Source organism: Bombus flavifrons, chromosome 8, assembly GCF_040668555.2.
Source record: "Bombus flavifrons isolate JBK064 chromosome 8, iyBomFlav1_principal, whole genome shotgun sequence".
In the NCBI taxonomy this organism is placed as follows: domain Eukaryota; kingdom Metazoa; phylum Arthropoda; class Insecta; order Hymenoptera; family Apidae; genus Bombus; species Bombus flavifrons.
The window spans coordinates 16415308-16432589 of NC_138449.1; the positions used below are offsets into that span (position 1 = coordinate 16415308).

Below are 17282 nucleotides of genomic sequence, written 5' to 3' on the forward strand. Positions count from 1 at the left end.
AACATAATTAACGTCAAATTAGATGAAAGGAGGAATTATTTGAGCACAGTAAACGCATCTGGCTGAATATTTAAAAAAATAGATGATACGCGATGAGAGGTATTCAACAGGTGTTTAAAAGCTTCTAAATATTTAACAATCGTATCGTTGTATTTTATTTCGCGGTATCTCGACGAACTATCTATCTATGTATATTTTCATGAGTTAACAAAGTATCATTTAGCAAATGATTATGATAACGGAAATAAAATTATCCGTAAAAGGATATTATAACGTTACACACCGAATAAAATTGGCAAAAAAAGTTATTTCGAAAATTCCGCGACCAAATCTCATTATCCTTTATCTCTTTATCTCTTTATCTCTTTATCTCTTTATAATTTTGTTATATTCTCCCTTCAGGCACGACGTTATAAAGCATTTCGTTGATAAATACCATAAATAGAATTGGAATAGAATATTTCGATCAACGATGTACTTTAAAAATTCCGTGTTTTTCCAACTTGAAAAAAATAGACACGTCAGAGCGTAAAATCCTCTCGAAGAGAAATACTCAGGGCAAACACGGCATTAACGTCGAACCAACGAAATAAAAATTAAACGACATTGCATCCTCCTACCCTTTGCGATAGTTGCGCACTTGCGGATACAACCGTTTTTAATCGAGACGATTTTCTTAACGAGCAAACAAGGAACGGTCGATATCCTCGTTGTTCCTCCTTTCCGTTACCATCTTACCGATTTCTTTATACGTTAGAGTTAGAGTTTTGCGAGGGGCGAAGGAAGGGCGAAGCGCGATCTACTTGTCGGCGAACGAAAGAATTCGCGATTTCTTTGAATCGTGCAGAATCGAGGGAATCTAATTAATACGCGACGGGAATCGATCGAACACCTCGAAAGTCGATATTCGAGAAATTTTTTTTTTAAATTTCCCATCTATCGACCCGGTCTCGAACGTTTCGTTCGGTCGCCTTGATAGAGACGAATCGCCTAACGAAAAAAAGACTCGATGGTCCCGGTTCTTCTTTACTTCTAGTTTAGGCGTTTTTGCTCCTACGTTTCGAAAAAGTGGTCTGTTGGCTTCGTCCCGACATCTTACGAAGGATCGTTGTCGCATTCGGAATCGATTTCCGCTTGATGTATGTATATTGTTAAGTAGTCGGGTCTAGAAGAGAACGAGAGGCTTTACTCTTTGTCCCTGGTGTGAGATTTAGCGAAATTGGATGTTGGAGATTGAAAATCGGTTCCCCGTCAATGATAAACTGCGTAATCTGGTTAAATTTGAAAGAATGATTTATAAATTGATAAAATGATAACTGCATATTGGAAAGTAGATTCTATCGTCGAGGCACACGTATTTATTATACAAGGAACGAAGAAATATCACGCGGCATCGAGTTACTGATTTTTATTGCCTTTCGGGTTACCTTTATTCACGGGTAAAAATATATGCGTCATATAACATTTACGTATTTATATACATAACGATATATACATATGCATATGCAGGATCGCCACGATTTTCCAGACTTTTTCGCTCATCTGACGAAAAAATGTTTCCAACGTAATCTAATCCGTGCTCAGTCGGCGACAAATTTCAAAAATAACAATTTTAAAGCGCGTAACTACCGTGCGTAGCCGTTTTTGGATACGCCTAAATTGTTGCGTAACACAGGTAGCCTTGAAACTTAACATTGGAAACTGAACAGGATTGAAATGAAAAAAGGAAGGGGGAAACGCGACGGTTTAAAGGGACGATCGGTGAAAATCGAAACTGACTTTAATCGGAAAGCTGGAAATTAAACGCGGGTAAATAGAAACGTAATTCGAATTCGGCTTTTGTTTTCGGATGCGAGTGAAATTTGTGCAAGGTTGCGAGTAAATTGGCAGCACGGTGAGTTTTTTTTCTCGTACCGTCAAAGTAAATTGCTTCTAGTTTTTCAGATAAAACGTGGATAAAAAGCGGCGTTGGTTGTAGTTAAAATGGAAGAAAAAATATAGTTGATCGTTAGAATAGCTGTCGGAATACTCTCGAGAAAAGTTTATTCACAGTATCGATTTTTAGTCCGATTATATATTATTAATTCGTTAATACTATATCAGCCAAAACTTGGAGAGTACGATAAAAATTCTTACGGCATCTTATTCCCGTCTATACTCATCAGCCAGCGGAGGCAATTCGACGTTTTATAGAGCGGAATATCTTTACGTGCTCGTTCGGCTGCATTTGCATTCCATGTTCTCGCTTATCGATCCAGAATGGCTATATAGTTTTGATCGGTTGAAAACCCGTTCTTTCTCGTTTTCTTTTTTAACGGGGGCGAACTAAAAAAAGGGGAAGGAAAGAAAGCGGCGCGTCGAGAACGAAAAATGGGGTTGCTCGTAACCGAGCTTCTCCTCTCCTGCCGCTGGCCTGACGCGCGGAGAAAGCGTAAGCTTTCGCTCGTTAAAATTCCTAATAACGTAAATAACGGTGACGCGATGTCGAGGATAACGAGGCAATTTCCGGCTACGTTCGACCGCGTTCGAATTCTGCGATTCTCTCTCGTCGTTCTCCACCAACGGGAGGCCGTTTGTAAGACACAAACTTGATAAAGCTTCGCTTGTCCCGAATTTTCCTACGTTACTTCAGGCTGATTGCAGTTCAAGCTGTATCCTCCGACGTCGATGCGGATTTAACACGTGTATCGAGCTTCGTGTACGTCGCGTTACTTAGCGAACAGAATTCTCGCGGGACTTTTAGTTTACGAGCGATCGGATGCATCACCGATCGGTTCAAATATTTATATTCGCGTCTTGCTGCCTTGATCTCTCGTTAATCCGTAGATCGTCGAACGCTTTTCTCCGATCAAGCAATTACGTATATCGCGTCGATACGCGGTCGAAATAAAAAAGCAAAAGGTTTCAACAGCTTTCAGTCGATGGGGCTGAATTAAGTTTTTATTTCCCGAAATTATCCTTAACCGTCGTTGAAAATTTATTCCATACGTGAAACATTAACGAAGTACTGCACGCAATGAAATTAATTACGCTGATATTCGATGTTAAATTTGATACTAGAATATCGAGATCCCTTTTCCAACAATCTATAAATCGAAATTAATCGATATTCTATTTTTTCAACGCGAACGTGTGTTTGATTTCCGCTTGTATCGATACGCTCGTACATACAGAAAATGCGGATTGTCGATGTAATTGTTTCTAGAAAAACTCTACATCTTTCTCTTGTATACCCGTTACCTGGACACCGTGATACGATATGAACGTTGTTTGGGTCACGAGATCTAGAAACAAAGAGCTATAAGTAGATTTTTATTGCTGTCTCTTGTACAGTTTCTTGTTTCGGTTAGAGTTACACGCCAAGCTTAATTTTTTTTGGTAATAGTGTGCTTTGTTGCAAATGTATGCTGGTCATCACCTTCTATTCTAACGTAACACTGCAACAGTGCGAATCTGGAGCAGCATACACTGTACTTATACTTATTGCAATGTCTTCCTATCACGCATTCATCCACGCGTTCCACTATCGGATAACCTCAACACAGATAATATCGTGTTAAAGTTATACGATAACGTTACATCGGTACTTTATATAAATAGCGATGATTTTCTCTTAAATAATCTTGCAATCCATAAAATACTCGAAAGACAGGTTATGCGCAACGCTCGCATAAACAGCCAGGGAAAATTGTTAGCCTTCCTCGGAACCATCCATTCGATGGCACGATAACAACTATTCCCTTCTTTCTACCATTCTGCCAGTCATTTTGTCCCTTTAATAAACACGTAATTCCTCCTCGAAGATCGATGTCAGAGTTCCGACATGCTCATCCGCTTTTCCACTATTAGGAAAACCGCAAGTCAGGCTAGCTCGATTCCGTTTAACTTAAACGGACGGTTTCTTTCGTGTTTACGAATCTCAGCCGCGAATTATTTACCTCGGAGACGGAGTGGGAAACGATCGTGGTCTGCCTGCGAAGATGATCGTCGGTGGTGATTCTCTTCGAAAGTGCAATTGATCGCGCAGGCCAAGCATCGGAGAACGCGGCTGTACGGACTCGAGGCGTACGTGGTGGACCGTTCCATCGTTTCCAGTCAGAGACAGGGCTGTCTGTTGGTGCCAACTTAGACAAAGAGAACATCTCTACCGTCTCTATTTTGACCCTGGTTTCTACGCGGACCGTCTCTGTATTTCGTCTGGTTCGGCTCGCACTCGACTGGCATGCGAAAGAGGCGAAGGCGCAGGGGTGGCAGCAACAACGGCGAGCAACGTCGAGGGATGGATGGACGAGGGTGGAAAACACGAGCCTCTTCTCTGGAACAGGGAGATGCCGTCGGACGAAAAGGAATCGTGGCTTAGGTAGGAGAAGGCGAAAGTAGGAGGAGAGCGGAGAAGCGGCGTTCTCGATGAAGCAGATGGAAGAGAATCAACGAGAACGCGAAGATAGTGTCGAGAGGAATCGTGGGAGGCAAATGTGAGGGTGCAGTTCGAAGAGGAGGAAGAAGAAGAGAGAGAAAAGAGGAGGAGAATAGGGAGCAGTCGAAGAGAAGCAAACGGGGAAGATGGAAGAGGGAGAAAATTGAGCAGAAGAGCGGCAGAGAAGGTGAAAGAGGGAGGAAAGTGGAAAGAGGAAGAGGAGGAGGAGGAGGAGGAGAACCGGAACGACCCGGGGGTTGCCGTGGCGTTATCGACCGGACTGGTGGTCGGTACGAAACCAGGCGTCGGCGCCGTGGATGCCCCGGCTTCCTCAAGTGCCGGACCATCCTCCACCTCCACCGTTACCACCACCACCACCACCGCCTCCACCACCACCGACTGGCAGCAGCAGCAGCAGCAGCACCAGCAGCAGCAGCAGCAGCAGCAGCAGCCAGCAGCAGCAGCACCAGCACCAGCACCGCCACCTCCATGGAGGTCGCGCGGTTGGCCATCAGTAGAGCCCGGGACAGACTGCCGATCGCGCACACGGAGGGTGCGGGTCGTCCCTGGGATTGGTCGTCGGATCGGGTTTGGTCGGTCGGTTGTTCGGTTATAGCGCGGTTGTTCTCGGTGTATACGCACGCGATCGGTTCGCGAGGCCAAGTTTCCATTCTTTTTTCTTTTCTCCGTTCTCTCCCGTTGTTTCCTGCTTTCCCGATGTCGCTGCAAATTTCACCAACGTACGCGAAGTAATCGTCGGCGACGCGATTCGTAACGCGACGTTGTGAGCAACATCTTCTGTGGGAAATAGCAGTGACAGCTGGAGAGCAGCGATCACGGGATGAAAACACCTCGTGGGTGGTGGTGCTGAGAGAGGGTGCAGGTGGTGGAGTGGCGGACGAGTTTGTTCGCGAGCCGAGCGAACCAAATTGACTTGCTCTAGTGCGGTGTGAACTAGACGTGGATTTGATACCGGATCGTCCGATCATGTTCCTTCGATACTTCGTCGCCCGCCATGTGTGCTGCTTGCCATTGTCCGATATATCAGACTGGGCCAGTTCGTGGCAAGACGACTACCGTCGTGTTATCGGATTTGCATTGCAGTTCGTTGACTGAACAAAGCTGAGTCTCGTTGCACCGACTGTATACCGACGAGAGATATCCGTGGAGCTTTGTACGAAATTCGAAAACGGTACGTCGATATAGCGGTGTAACGAAAGGCCGAGTAACAGCTGGCGAGATTGGCGTTCGGTTGTTCCTCGTTTTACGATGCCGATGAACGGATCCGTGCGCAGCCCTATCCTTGTCTAATCGTACAGATTGCGAACGACCTGCTCGCACGGGCTTATAGTTTAATAGTAAACTACTTGGTAAATTGTTAACTTCGTTCCCCCTCTCCTACCTCGAGCCGTTTAAGTTCCAAGGTATGCAGATACACGACGGACGGAGAACTTTTAGTTAGCTTACGGTTTAATCATGGTTGAAAAGATCTCGTAACTTCGTCGACGTTTCCTTCTCTACCTTTTTGGCACGTTGAACAACAGCTCCGACGGTTTTCGCATTTTCGACGATGATCCGATTTTCCTCCTTCGCCGCTGTCTGTTCTCTTCTATTCTGTCTCGTAGTCGTTTGCGAAACAATTTGCGAGCTACCACGACGCTGATAAACGAACTTCTCAACCTTTCCTCCTCACCTTCTTCTCTAGCTCGACTATTTATATAGCATCGAGTGTCAATTTTTCCATCTGATCGTACACGATATCGAAATTCATTTTTAGCTTTCCTCGTAATCTTTTGCTCGAAATTATTCGCAAAAGTTCGATATTTCTAACCGCGATGGTTACACGCGATAATCGCGGTAATCTCGATTTCTAACTCCAATAACTACTATCGTCAACTTGCAAGCATCGCAATTACTCCTAAAACATAGAATCGAATCGAGTCGGGGCTTACCGTTCGTAGAGACAAGGCATCGACGTCTCGATCGGAAAGTTTGCAGGTCCATCATTCCGGGTCTCTCTGTAATTCCTCGAGAATCGATTGCGCTAGCTTGGCAGTTCGAACGGACAGAGGCTGGCTCCGACGTATTATTAATCGTCTCGCTTGTCCCCTGCAATTAGTGCGAGCTAGGAATTTAATTTCAACTGCGAACAACTCTCCACGGTTTCCCGTGTTCCACCGTCTCGATAATGGACCGGGTTATCGATATCTCGGTCAGTGATGACAGCCGAGCGAACATAAGGACGAATCGCGTCGAATTCGACGCGTAATCCGTCGATACTTTGATCCTCTTTCCAAGTTTTAAAGTATAGTCTACAGTCGCAACGATAGAACGTCTCTGTGATAGGCGAAGCGACGAGTACTTGACACGCAATTCCATTTGACCGTGAAATTTCGCACGTCCGAGGAGTTTCAGATAAACGCATTCGTCTCGCTGGATAGAATATAAAGTACAAAGGAAACGGAGCGTCGTTTAACGTCGTAGCGTATAAATTTTCGACGAGGGCGGTAACTTAAATGCTTCTTAAACTTTATGTACCCCGGAGACACAGCGTCGAGTATTAGCGGTATAAATCTTTATGACAGTGGACGTACGTACGTAATTTTCACGATTCTGCTGCTCGTTCCAACTCTTTGTGTGCTCTTTACGAACACGGTTTATTGTTTTTTCTCGTTCTTGTGCAAACGATACGTCCTTCTTTGCTATTGAAATTTTACGATTCTTTCGTGCTTCTCCTAAGTCGATACGTTTATTTCGCTCGAACGCTCTTAACTTTCGTTCCTTATTTTTCAATTAAAGCCTTTCAATTCTTTAATTTACGTTTTAACGTTTCACGTTGATGAGTCGCGATATCGCGATATCGCGATAGCGAATAAAAGTGAAGCCTTCGATGTTAGTTAATTACTTCAACGATGCAACTATAAGAAAGGAATCTAATACGTATCGTAGTGCACAAATTACACGCATTAACGGGGCTTTTACCAGATTTGCTTCGAAATTTTCGTACGATTTTTTAAAAGCTACAATTTCTTTAAGCTGTGGCTATCCTACCATCGCCAACTCTGGCGTTACGACGTGTAAAAGAACGTATACCACTACTAGTACGCTACGACAAACGGACAGAAGACGAAAATATACCAGCGTTAGTTTTACCTTGCTATTTGATTCTACGTCACCTGCTTTCTGTCTGTACCTGTACGTTGTAAGATCTTCTAAAATTTTACTTTGACGTAGATCCTTCTTTATTTCGATGTATCGTGATGTATCGTATTTAAATTCCGAATTACAAGCCTCGATATAATCCGGCGAACAGAGAGTTTCGAAAAATGTTCGTACGTTTTCTTTGATCTGGCTAGTCCGCAGTTACCCGTCCTTTCCGAGCGCTCGATATTTCTCGCAAACATTTACGCAAAATACGAATAATCTATGATAGATACGAGTAGGTACATAGAATCTGTTTCAAACTTTTAATCTATGACCAAACAACAGGGATATGATTTTCGAATCTTTATTATATTTTTCTACCAATTCTCAATTCCATTGACCTTTCTTTTAGTATTTTTTGCAAAACGATACAAGTTGCGATACAACTATTCTTTTTTGCAAATTTCTTTAGACGTTACGCTATTTTACGATCGACATTGTTCAATAATGTTTCATTTATATTTAGCGGCAATCCTACCATTTCTCCCACTATCGTTTCCATTAAACGTGCTAATATCTTGATCGTATTTCAAGAATTTTTCAAACCAATAGCTCAGATATCGAACAACTCGAAGACAAAGCATTTTTCAGTGACGAAATAGTTCCATGCGTTTATCGTTATCATCCATCAAATTTAATCGTTAATCCGCAGCATATCGGTTCTTAACGTCTGCTATAAGCTGTAACGGGTATAAGGGATAAAGTCAGCGCGTATTGCTACAATTTTATTAAATACGGCTGTATCGTTTGATAAATATCAATTTCGTAACTAAGGTGCATCCTATCCGAAAAAGAAACAAACTTTCGCATACTTGGCAGCGATCGTACGCGTACTTTCGCGCGATTCACGAATGGCTGACTTGTTAATGAATCCAAGGTCGGATTCGATCAACAATTCAATATTTGACGTTAAATCCCTTGATAATCCACTTACTAGATCAAGTTCCGCAGCTTCGTCAAATTTAATACATCGCTTGAAATATATTTGCGTACGTACATACATACATATCGTAATTGGCTTCGATTCCCTATGGAGAAGCGAGTTTGTCGATGTCAACTTACTTATTAGACAGAGAGATAGAGGAGAGAGCAGAGGAGGAGGAGGACGGGCACAAGTTACACTGGACGAAGCAAAGGATCGTGTTTAAAGCAGGCGTACAACTTGGAAATTGGAAATTCTCGCATTGCCGCAGAACCGGTATTATTGGGTTTTCGTGTCATTTGCGGCAACTCGAAACCGGCCGTGTTACAAATTGAGTTGTCCGATGTAATTCCCGGCAGACTGAAAAAGCCCGTTGAACGTCTACAGAAACGCGAAACAAAAGCAACCCTGTTGGTTTTCGGTACCAGATTGTAACGTTATTATTCCATTAGTTTCTGACGAACTCGCACTTCGTTTCTATGCGATGCAATTTCAGTTCGAGACTAATTTATTTAGGCGTCTTTGCGTTTCCGTCGTGGATTTTGCAATTTCTCCTTAATGTAGGTACTTTAAACTCGTCGTATTAAAGTTGGTATAGCATTTCGAGAAGATTCCAAAAAATAGAAATCCTTCAACGAATCGTTACATTTTTGTATTTCGTATATTTGATAATCTCAGTGCATCCACTTTTTCTCTTCCGACGGGATTCTCTTGTTTCTGACGTATATCGCATTGTAAATTTATCAGGTTTCATACGAATTACAACATATGAAAATTATTAGAAAGAAAAATATTTTTTTAAAGAAATATCTTGACGTGGATTTGTGACCGCACTTTGATAATGTCACGCATTCGGGTGGAAGATATCTCTTCGTTCGTGGTAATTGGACACAACGTATGTGTAATATCTCGCATTTGATATATTTCATATAGTCCGTCCTACGAAATAGCGTCCACGCGTTTCGCACCGCTTCTACTACGAAGATATAAAATACAAACAAGCAACTTTGTACGAGCGTATTAAACACAAATACTTGCTTCTTCGACCTCGTAGATTTTAAGTAAATTTGATTTATTCGACCATAAGACATAAAGATGTTCTTCTCGTCTCGAGACGTTATGATCTTTCGATTAAAACAATCCTTGTTATTTCTGTTACAGAAGAAAATCACGGTTCAACCGTCTACGCGAAAAGAAGCCACCGAAGAAACTACCAGCGTAGTTGAATAAAATCAAGGAATTGATTAATAGAGTTACGATATACCGTAGTAAACAAGTCGAGACAAGTGTACATACTCCGAGAACTGCCAAATCGTCCTCGATATCCTGCTCTGTGTCGCCATAAAGTCTTCGAAGCTTTTGCTCGTTGAAGCTATACAAGGAACAGTCGGTAATAGTCGACAGGGGTGGCCATAGGTATAGTCGTACCCTAGCCGCCGATGCTTTCCTCAAAATCATTCAACGACGTCGACTCGAGCTCGTCGCTCATTGCACGAACGACGACGACGACGACGACGACGACGACGAGCGTGATAGTATCGAGAACCGACGACTTCCGGGCATCGCGGAAGTTCGTTGCCGGCCACGAACGTCCTCGAGGATGGAATTGAGAGCCTTGCAGCCGATAAGCGCGCTAGCACCGATCATTTTCGAGTACACGACGAATCGTTTTACGATCGTGACGAAACAACAGAGGGTGAATAGTGGGTTATACCGGGAGTTGGGTGTGGATAAAGAAGGTGGAAAGACTGAGAGCAGATATAGCAGGGAGGAGAAATCTTGGAGATCGAAGGAAAAAGAAGACAGAAGCAGCAAGGAAGACGCGCAAGAGGGCTTTCTCGACGCGAAAGAAGAAGTCGCTAGATCGGGAACAGTGATAAACGAAAGTCCGAAGAAGCAAGAAAGTCGTAGAGAGGATAGGGCGATAGAAGACACAGAGGGGAGGAAAGATACGAGAAACGGAGAAGAGAAGAACAAGGAAAATAAAGATATAGAGCGAGAGGGAAGGGAGGAAGAAGAAGAAGAAGAAGAAGAAGAAGAAGAAGAAGGAGAAGAAGAAGAAGAAGAAGAAGAAGAAGAAGAAGAAGAAGAAGAAGGAGAAGAAGAAGAAGAAGAGGGACGTCCCCTGGCAGGAGGGCCCCACAGATGCGGGGCCCGGAGGGGCCAGTCCGCGGCGGCGTGACGCGATGCGGACGTCCTCCTCCTCGTCTCCGAGGAAGAGGAAGAGGAAATACCTCTCGCCTCTCGATCCTATCGAAAAGCTGCCTCCCTTGGACAATAGTTTCGGCCTGTCGTTTATCTTCCACGATGTTTACGACGAGTGTGTCGACACTGTCTTCCACTGTGCTCCGGTGTACCAGCGGTGCCTTTGGCCGGAAGCTGTTGCCGAGAAGCGTCGGCCGTCTACCGAGCTCGCAATTCGTTCATCGGTTAATCAAATTTTCGGCAACGAGCCGGGATCGTGGCATTTTTGCAACGACGATGGCGACTCGAGGAAAAACGGTATCGTCGGGAAAGGAGGGGAGTGGAGGGAAGGATTTGTACAGACTCGTTGCGAGAACAGAGCAGACAGATCGAAAAAGTGTTTGGCAACGATCGTCGTGTTCCTCGGACTGTTGTGCGGACATTGGTGCTCTGGTGGAGCGGAGGCACTTGCTGGTAGCCAGAAATACAGCACGAGAACAGTCAGGACCAGGTACGGCACGTTGCGCGGTGTCGAGGACAGATCATCCACGTCTGTCGAGACTTATTACGGCGTGCCATACGCCACGCCGCCAATTGGAGCGTTGCGATACATGCCACCGGTTACGCCGACACCGTGGCGCGGCATCAAGCTGGCGGATACCATGCCACCCGCGTGTCCTCAGAAGCCACCGGAACCGGACTCGAGTCTGCCGCGGTCCAAACGGGCTTACCTCGAGAGGCTAGCGCCGTTGCTGGCCAACCAGAGCGAAGACTGCCTATACTTAAACCTCTATGTGCCCAAATCTCCTCACGGTGAGTGCAACTCGTTACCCGTTTCTTACGTTTCTCGCGCCAGCCGCTCTTTCTCGGAATTGGTATCGACCCATTAGTTGGAAAAGAAAGACCGTGATTAGGTACAAAGCGATTCGCGATTCGCCAACGGATGATAAGCAAAAAATAGGCATTTTCAACATGTTTCTTCCTCTTTCTCTTCCTCTCTCTTCTTCTCTTCTCTCTTCTTTCGCTTCTGCTCTCTCTCTCTCTCTCTCTCTCTCTCTCTCTCTCTACTTAATGGTATAATTTAGCAGTCTGCAAAGTATCACGGAAGTAATCGTTGCGTGAACGACCCTTGTTCGATTAACATCGTAATTTTAAGGGTTGAAATCTCGCTTAAATAAGAGAATTCATCTCGTTATCAGCTCTGAACTTGAACGTTGAACGAACCGCACATACTTCAGGTGAATAATTTTACACGATAGCCAAAGCGGCTGTTTGCACGCGAAGCGTCGAGTGAAATTTTATAGCTAATACATTCGTCCTTACAAATGTGCGGTTATGGTCGCGTCTAGTTTTATCGCTCGCGCTTCTGGATGGTCATTTATCGTTTAATGACTGTAATCGTGAGTTCGTAACACGGTTACGTAACATCGAACGTGATAAGACATAGTTTCATTCGTATTTTGTCGTTGAATCCGGAAAATAATTTCAATGCAGACAAATGACAAATACCCGATTTTGCAATTTCGTTGTTGGCGTTCTACTTTATCGTATCGACGAATCGCTAAGACTACGATCATACGCTGATCAACGTAGAAATTGAAAAGAAATGGAAGACAATGGTCTTACAAATATCTATTTTGAAATTTCTCTCGAAACTTACGATCAATCGTGACATTTTTCACGAAGAAATTGAAGAAAATCGGATTAAGGAAAGATCGTCACATCGTGACGTGACATCGTCTTATAGAAATACTTCTATTTGGAATTTTCGATCAACAGATCGTAAAGTGAATCTCGTTTCTTCTTATCGTATCTATCGTGATTCGGCTAGTACAGCCGAATTTTAATATTATTTCGAACAACGGATCAGAGTTAATCGGATCGCGTTCTTTTCGGTATATCGATGATAACGATACGGATGCGGTAAGCAAATGTGTACGAGTCACCGAATCTTTGTGCACGGTCGACGAAAAGTGCACCGCGGTTCATCGAACCAGGATGGAGTGCTTTTCGGCAACGGATCATCGCGTCACTCGTAGATCGACGATTCCGTTCTTTCTTCCGATTTCTCTATGCCCGGGTAATATCTAAAACGAAAGAGGAGTTGTACGTGCTTTCACGATTTATCGGACAATCTATCGCAGTAACGTGAAAATTTCTCCTCGTTTCCGCTTCGTTCGACGATACTTCTCGTAAAAGCGTATTTTCCGTCCTATCGAAGTAGCAGGATACGTTACAGGGAATTTGTTGCTTTGATCGTTCGTGTTAATCCAAGGACGCTTCGATAGACGGCAAACAAATAATAACACTTTAATACAAACAACGATTGCGAATCTTTTCGAGCTACGAGATATACGACGTTGTTCATGCAAGAAATAATAAAGAAAAAAATAATCCATAATAATATATGGTATAGCACGCTATTCCTAGTGTTGTAAACGTTTTTTGCGTTTTTTGCGTTACGAATTTTGCGTTTAGTTAATAGTTCTAGTTGCAAATTGCACCAAGTTTTCAATCGACTTATCGCTTTACGTTATATTTCACTCCGCAGTATTTTACGCTATAGGTATTGGCCAATTTATAGCGATGCGCTAACGCTATAACGGTCGTGATCCATATGAGATCACCTTTATTGTTACATTCTATAACGGTGTAATAGATAGGCAAGGATTAAACTTGCGAACACTGGCTTCTGCCTGTGTTCGCAAGTGACTAATAACTCTTTTATGATGGTAGATTAATATCATAGCTGCTATATTACGTAGGTATGACTACACGATCACGTACTCTTAATTACTCGTCCCTTGTCTCGGTTAATTCTTGTTAACGCGTAAAGAATAATTTCTGCACAACGAAGGTAGAATGAAAATTCGGTTTTATATCTTTTCGACATTTGGTTTCCTCGATTATACAGCTAAGGTATCGCGTTTACTTCGTTGTAGGAAATTTCCCGTAATTTAACGTAGTTACATAGATTCGAAATTACTGTCCGCGCGATTAAAGTTTTATTGCGTTATCGGACTTTACAATGTTGGAAACGTAGATAGAAATATTTGCGAGTCGATGATATCGATCGACAGAAAGTTTTTGCGTGTTATTATACAACGGATCACCTATCACTGGATAGGTACAATAGGCATTTTTTAAGTATCTATGCGTTATCGATTCAAAAATTTATGTTTTTTGTTTGTATTTATCGTATTGTATTTACGTTTATCGGTAATAAGGGAAGGAGAAGACGGTGATTTGATCGAAGGTAGGGGGCACGTACGCGGATAAAACGGTTTGCACGCTAAAGAAAAAACGAGTGGATCGTGGAATATCGGGAGTGCGTTTTGTAAGAAGGTCTGAGGGTGCCGATTACCGAGCTCTCGATATCCGCGGTGTTCCCCTTTTCTCTTCTCGTTTCATTCTCGTTTCTTCCTTCTTTTCGTTTCGACTTGCTCGGATTTCGGGAAGAAGCGGATTAAACCGAAGTCGTATGCTGGAAAAAGAGCGGCAGAAGACGGGAGAAAGAAAGCGAAAGAAAGCGAAAGAAAGCGAAAGAAAGCGAAAGAAAGCGGAAGAGAGGAGAGGAGCGTCTACACAAAAGAACGTCATCGATCGGTCTCTCGCGTCGTGACGCTTTTCCGATTGCGAGCCCAGCGACGAGACGACGCGAAAATCCAGACTCTAGACCACCGTATCCATCGTTAGCTTGCAAGCTGGTCCTTAAGCGTCTTAAGGATAGCTGTTTCTATCCTCGAGGTAGGCATTTCCCTCTTATACGTATGAAATTGTTTCGACTTTGTCTTTGATCGAACGTTAGCATGCGTTGGTCGTCGTGTTTTCTGTAATGTCAGTTTTAACCATGCCTTAACGAATATTCGCTTATCTTTCGAAATATTTGTGAGACGAGATTTCTCATAGATTATCTACGTTTCGTATATCCCCTGTGAAGCTAGGTCGTCGAGTATCGTTCCTATTCGCACCTATTAACCACAATCTTCTCGCGATGGAAAGAGTAGGTATTTATAATTTTCTTTTTCATTCCAATTATCGACGACATTTATTTACCCAACGATAGCATGGACAAATGCAATAACGGAGATTGGCGTTAAAAGTCGAATATAGGACGTACAAAGCGTAATTTGGTCGAAGAAAGGAAGAAAGCATGTTTTTAACAGATTCGTACGTTACAAAGTACTTTGCCGCAGGAAATATTTTATTTCGTTCGAAACATATTCCTTCTGCGGCGATACAAGGATTTCCACGGCTAACGAGAATGCGTCGAACGGCCGTTCTCGTCACTGCCTTTCGCATATTGAAACGTCGTGACATAACGCTTTTCTTCCATCCTTAATTTGAACCGTGGTAACAAAGAGTAACAGCACAGTGTTAAATTTGGCGACTACGGTGCAACGTTGTAACTTGTTTTTGTGCAAAAAAGCAGTCACAACCGCCGCATAATGAACCGATGCATTATCGCGCAACAAAACCCAACTGTCCGGCTCACGAGCCACGAACAAACGGTGCTTTGACGTTGAGTATTATAACTCGGCTTCTAACGATCCAACTGACACGAAACTTTGACATAACGTTAGCGAAGGCTGTACTTCTAGATGGTAAAAGTTTCGTACAGATGTACCGATATTTCTTCTCTACTCTTATTCTGTATTACATTCGTATTACACGAAACGTATGTACGATTTTTCTGAACCTTCCACTTATTGTCGCGTTACGTGTCTCTCAAACTTACACTTTGCGATGCAAAGCGGGCAAATATTTCTACGTTTCGATCTATGTCGATTTAAGAATTCGAGTATCGCGAAAATAATTTTCTATCTCCAAAAAATACTGAATACCCGGAATGCAATATAGCCGCGGTAAGAGTATAAAACGTCTCTGAGACGCCGATGACGTTTGCGCGAGTGTGGCCCTGCGGCCAACGAAAGAACAAAAGACGATGTTCGATTGGTAATAACGATAACTATTATTGTTATTTAAAAATTTTCTCTGCTCGTTCCTTTCTCGTGAAATCTCGATCGTTTCTACATGTATTCGAACACCACACGCCGAATAATACAGCGTTGCGTAACTTTTCAGCTATTGTTTCGGTTTTTTATTTCGAAGAGAGAAACATAACTGTAACGTATTATAAACAGGAGTATTTTTATCATCGTCGGAGAGGAGAAAGTCGTTGGACACGATAGACGGGAGCAACTCGCTTCGAGTTAACGTCGTGTCTGATATTAATAGCTGGGGCGGTGTTAACGAAGACAGAAGCGCGTGGGTGTGTGATTAGGTTCGTTTCGTGAGTACGGAAGATAGGCAGATAAGCGTGGCAAGTTCGTAAGATTGATTTCGTTTCTGAAATTTTCATGCTCCCTAGGAGATCTATTAATCTTGCTCGTCAGCGTACAACGTGTACGGTTCACCATTGAATAAGACTCGCTACCGGCATCGTATCCCATTCGTGTATACGGTACGGTACACGATATAAAGGATGAATTCAATGCTACGAAGATCAATCTCTACTTTGTCTTCGATGCAGCGAACAGTGTGCTTATTTTAGTTACGTAAAACCATGTTATCGAGCAAAGAGGCTTTCGAACGAAGGAACAATGAAATAAGTTTCCGATATTTTTAACGGACCCAAAAGTACGTCATCTTCTGAACGCCATTTACATCCAATAAAGCGCGAACAATCGAGAGCTTTTTCTTTTAGGTAACCCAGATCCGAGCCAGACCCGATCCAAGATCGTTTCCGACTAACGTAAAATTAGACTTCGGTTAGGCGAGGTTAGATTTTTCTCGGGGCGGAGTACTAGTGATCTTAGAACGAAATAGAAAAAGGAAAAAAGCAGACGTCGTGCCTGATCATTGCAGTAGTATACTACTTGCGGTCTCGTCACAAATGCTAAGAGTCGAATCGAAATAAATTTTTTCACGGTATTTTTACGATAATTCCATCAACTGTAATACACGCGTAGGAATAATACAAAAACGGTTGTTTTCATGGCACATGCTATATTCGTAATTTAGTCAGCACGATGATCCGAGTAACGCAATACGCGAGGTTTCAACGCATTTTCCTCGCGCGACAAACTTCTCCATGATTTAGTTTCAATGCTGTCGAAAACGGGGGGACATGCATATAAATCTGTATTTTATTAGTATTCGAAAATCGAAACAGCAGATCGTTCGCGCGAGATGAAATTGGCCACGATCCAATATTCGATTCTTCCTGAACGGTAAAAAGAAGCAAGGGCGCAAGAACGAAAACAATGCATATTTCATGGCTTTTTGAAAATCGAAATAACATATTACTGGTGACCATAGAAGTAAGAGTCAAGGCGATGAAGCTTGATGGAGAAAATTTATTTGTATAACGCGCGAGTGGTTAAATTCACCGTGTCATTTGCAGCGATCCGGATGATTTAACGTGTTACAACATATGGATTTTCAATGCGACGACAAAATATATAACTTTGCTATTTAGTATCCTGTTTTTGTATTTTCCACGCTGGGATTAATAATTCCAACGTATTCGACAATTTTATATCATTTAACGTT

The 17282-nt window shown here is 43.0% G+C and overlaps 2 protein-coding genes across 4 annotated transcripts in view; both read left to right on the forward strand.

Moving 5' to 3' along the window:
* The first annotated feature begins 4876 nt into the window (after positions 1-4876).
* Positions 4877-17282, forward strand: part of LOC138182704 (neuroligin-1) — a 50506-nt gene continuing 38100 nt past the window's right edge. For 2 of the 3 annotated variants that reach the window (XR_011173861.1, XM_069118795.1), the window contains exons 1-2: positions 4878-5609; positions 9708-11540. Coding sequence is in view for 2 of the 3 variants with exons in the window: in XM_069118795.1 (XP_068974896.1) it covers positions 10730-11540 (811 nt within the window). In the remaining variant the exon portion in view is untranslated. Of the gene's footprint in view, positions 5610-9707; positions 11541-17282 lie in introns of all 3 variants that reach the window. The other variant, XM_069118797.1, reaches the window with a different exon arrangement.
* LOC138182660 (troponin T, skeletal muscle-like) lies at positions 10144-10725 on the forward strand. The gene has a single exon (XM_069118689.1). It carries the CDS (start codon positions 10144-10146, stop codon positions 10723-10725), a length of 582 nt encoding a protein of 193 aa, XP_068974790.1.

Bases quoted from the DNA above. Each gene is read 5' to 3' on its own strand.
- LOC138182660 (XM_069118689.1), top strand. From the start codon at position 10,144: ATGGAATTGAGAGCCTTGCAGCCGATAAGCGCGCTAGCACCGATCATT.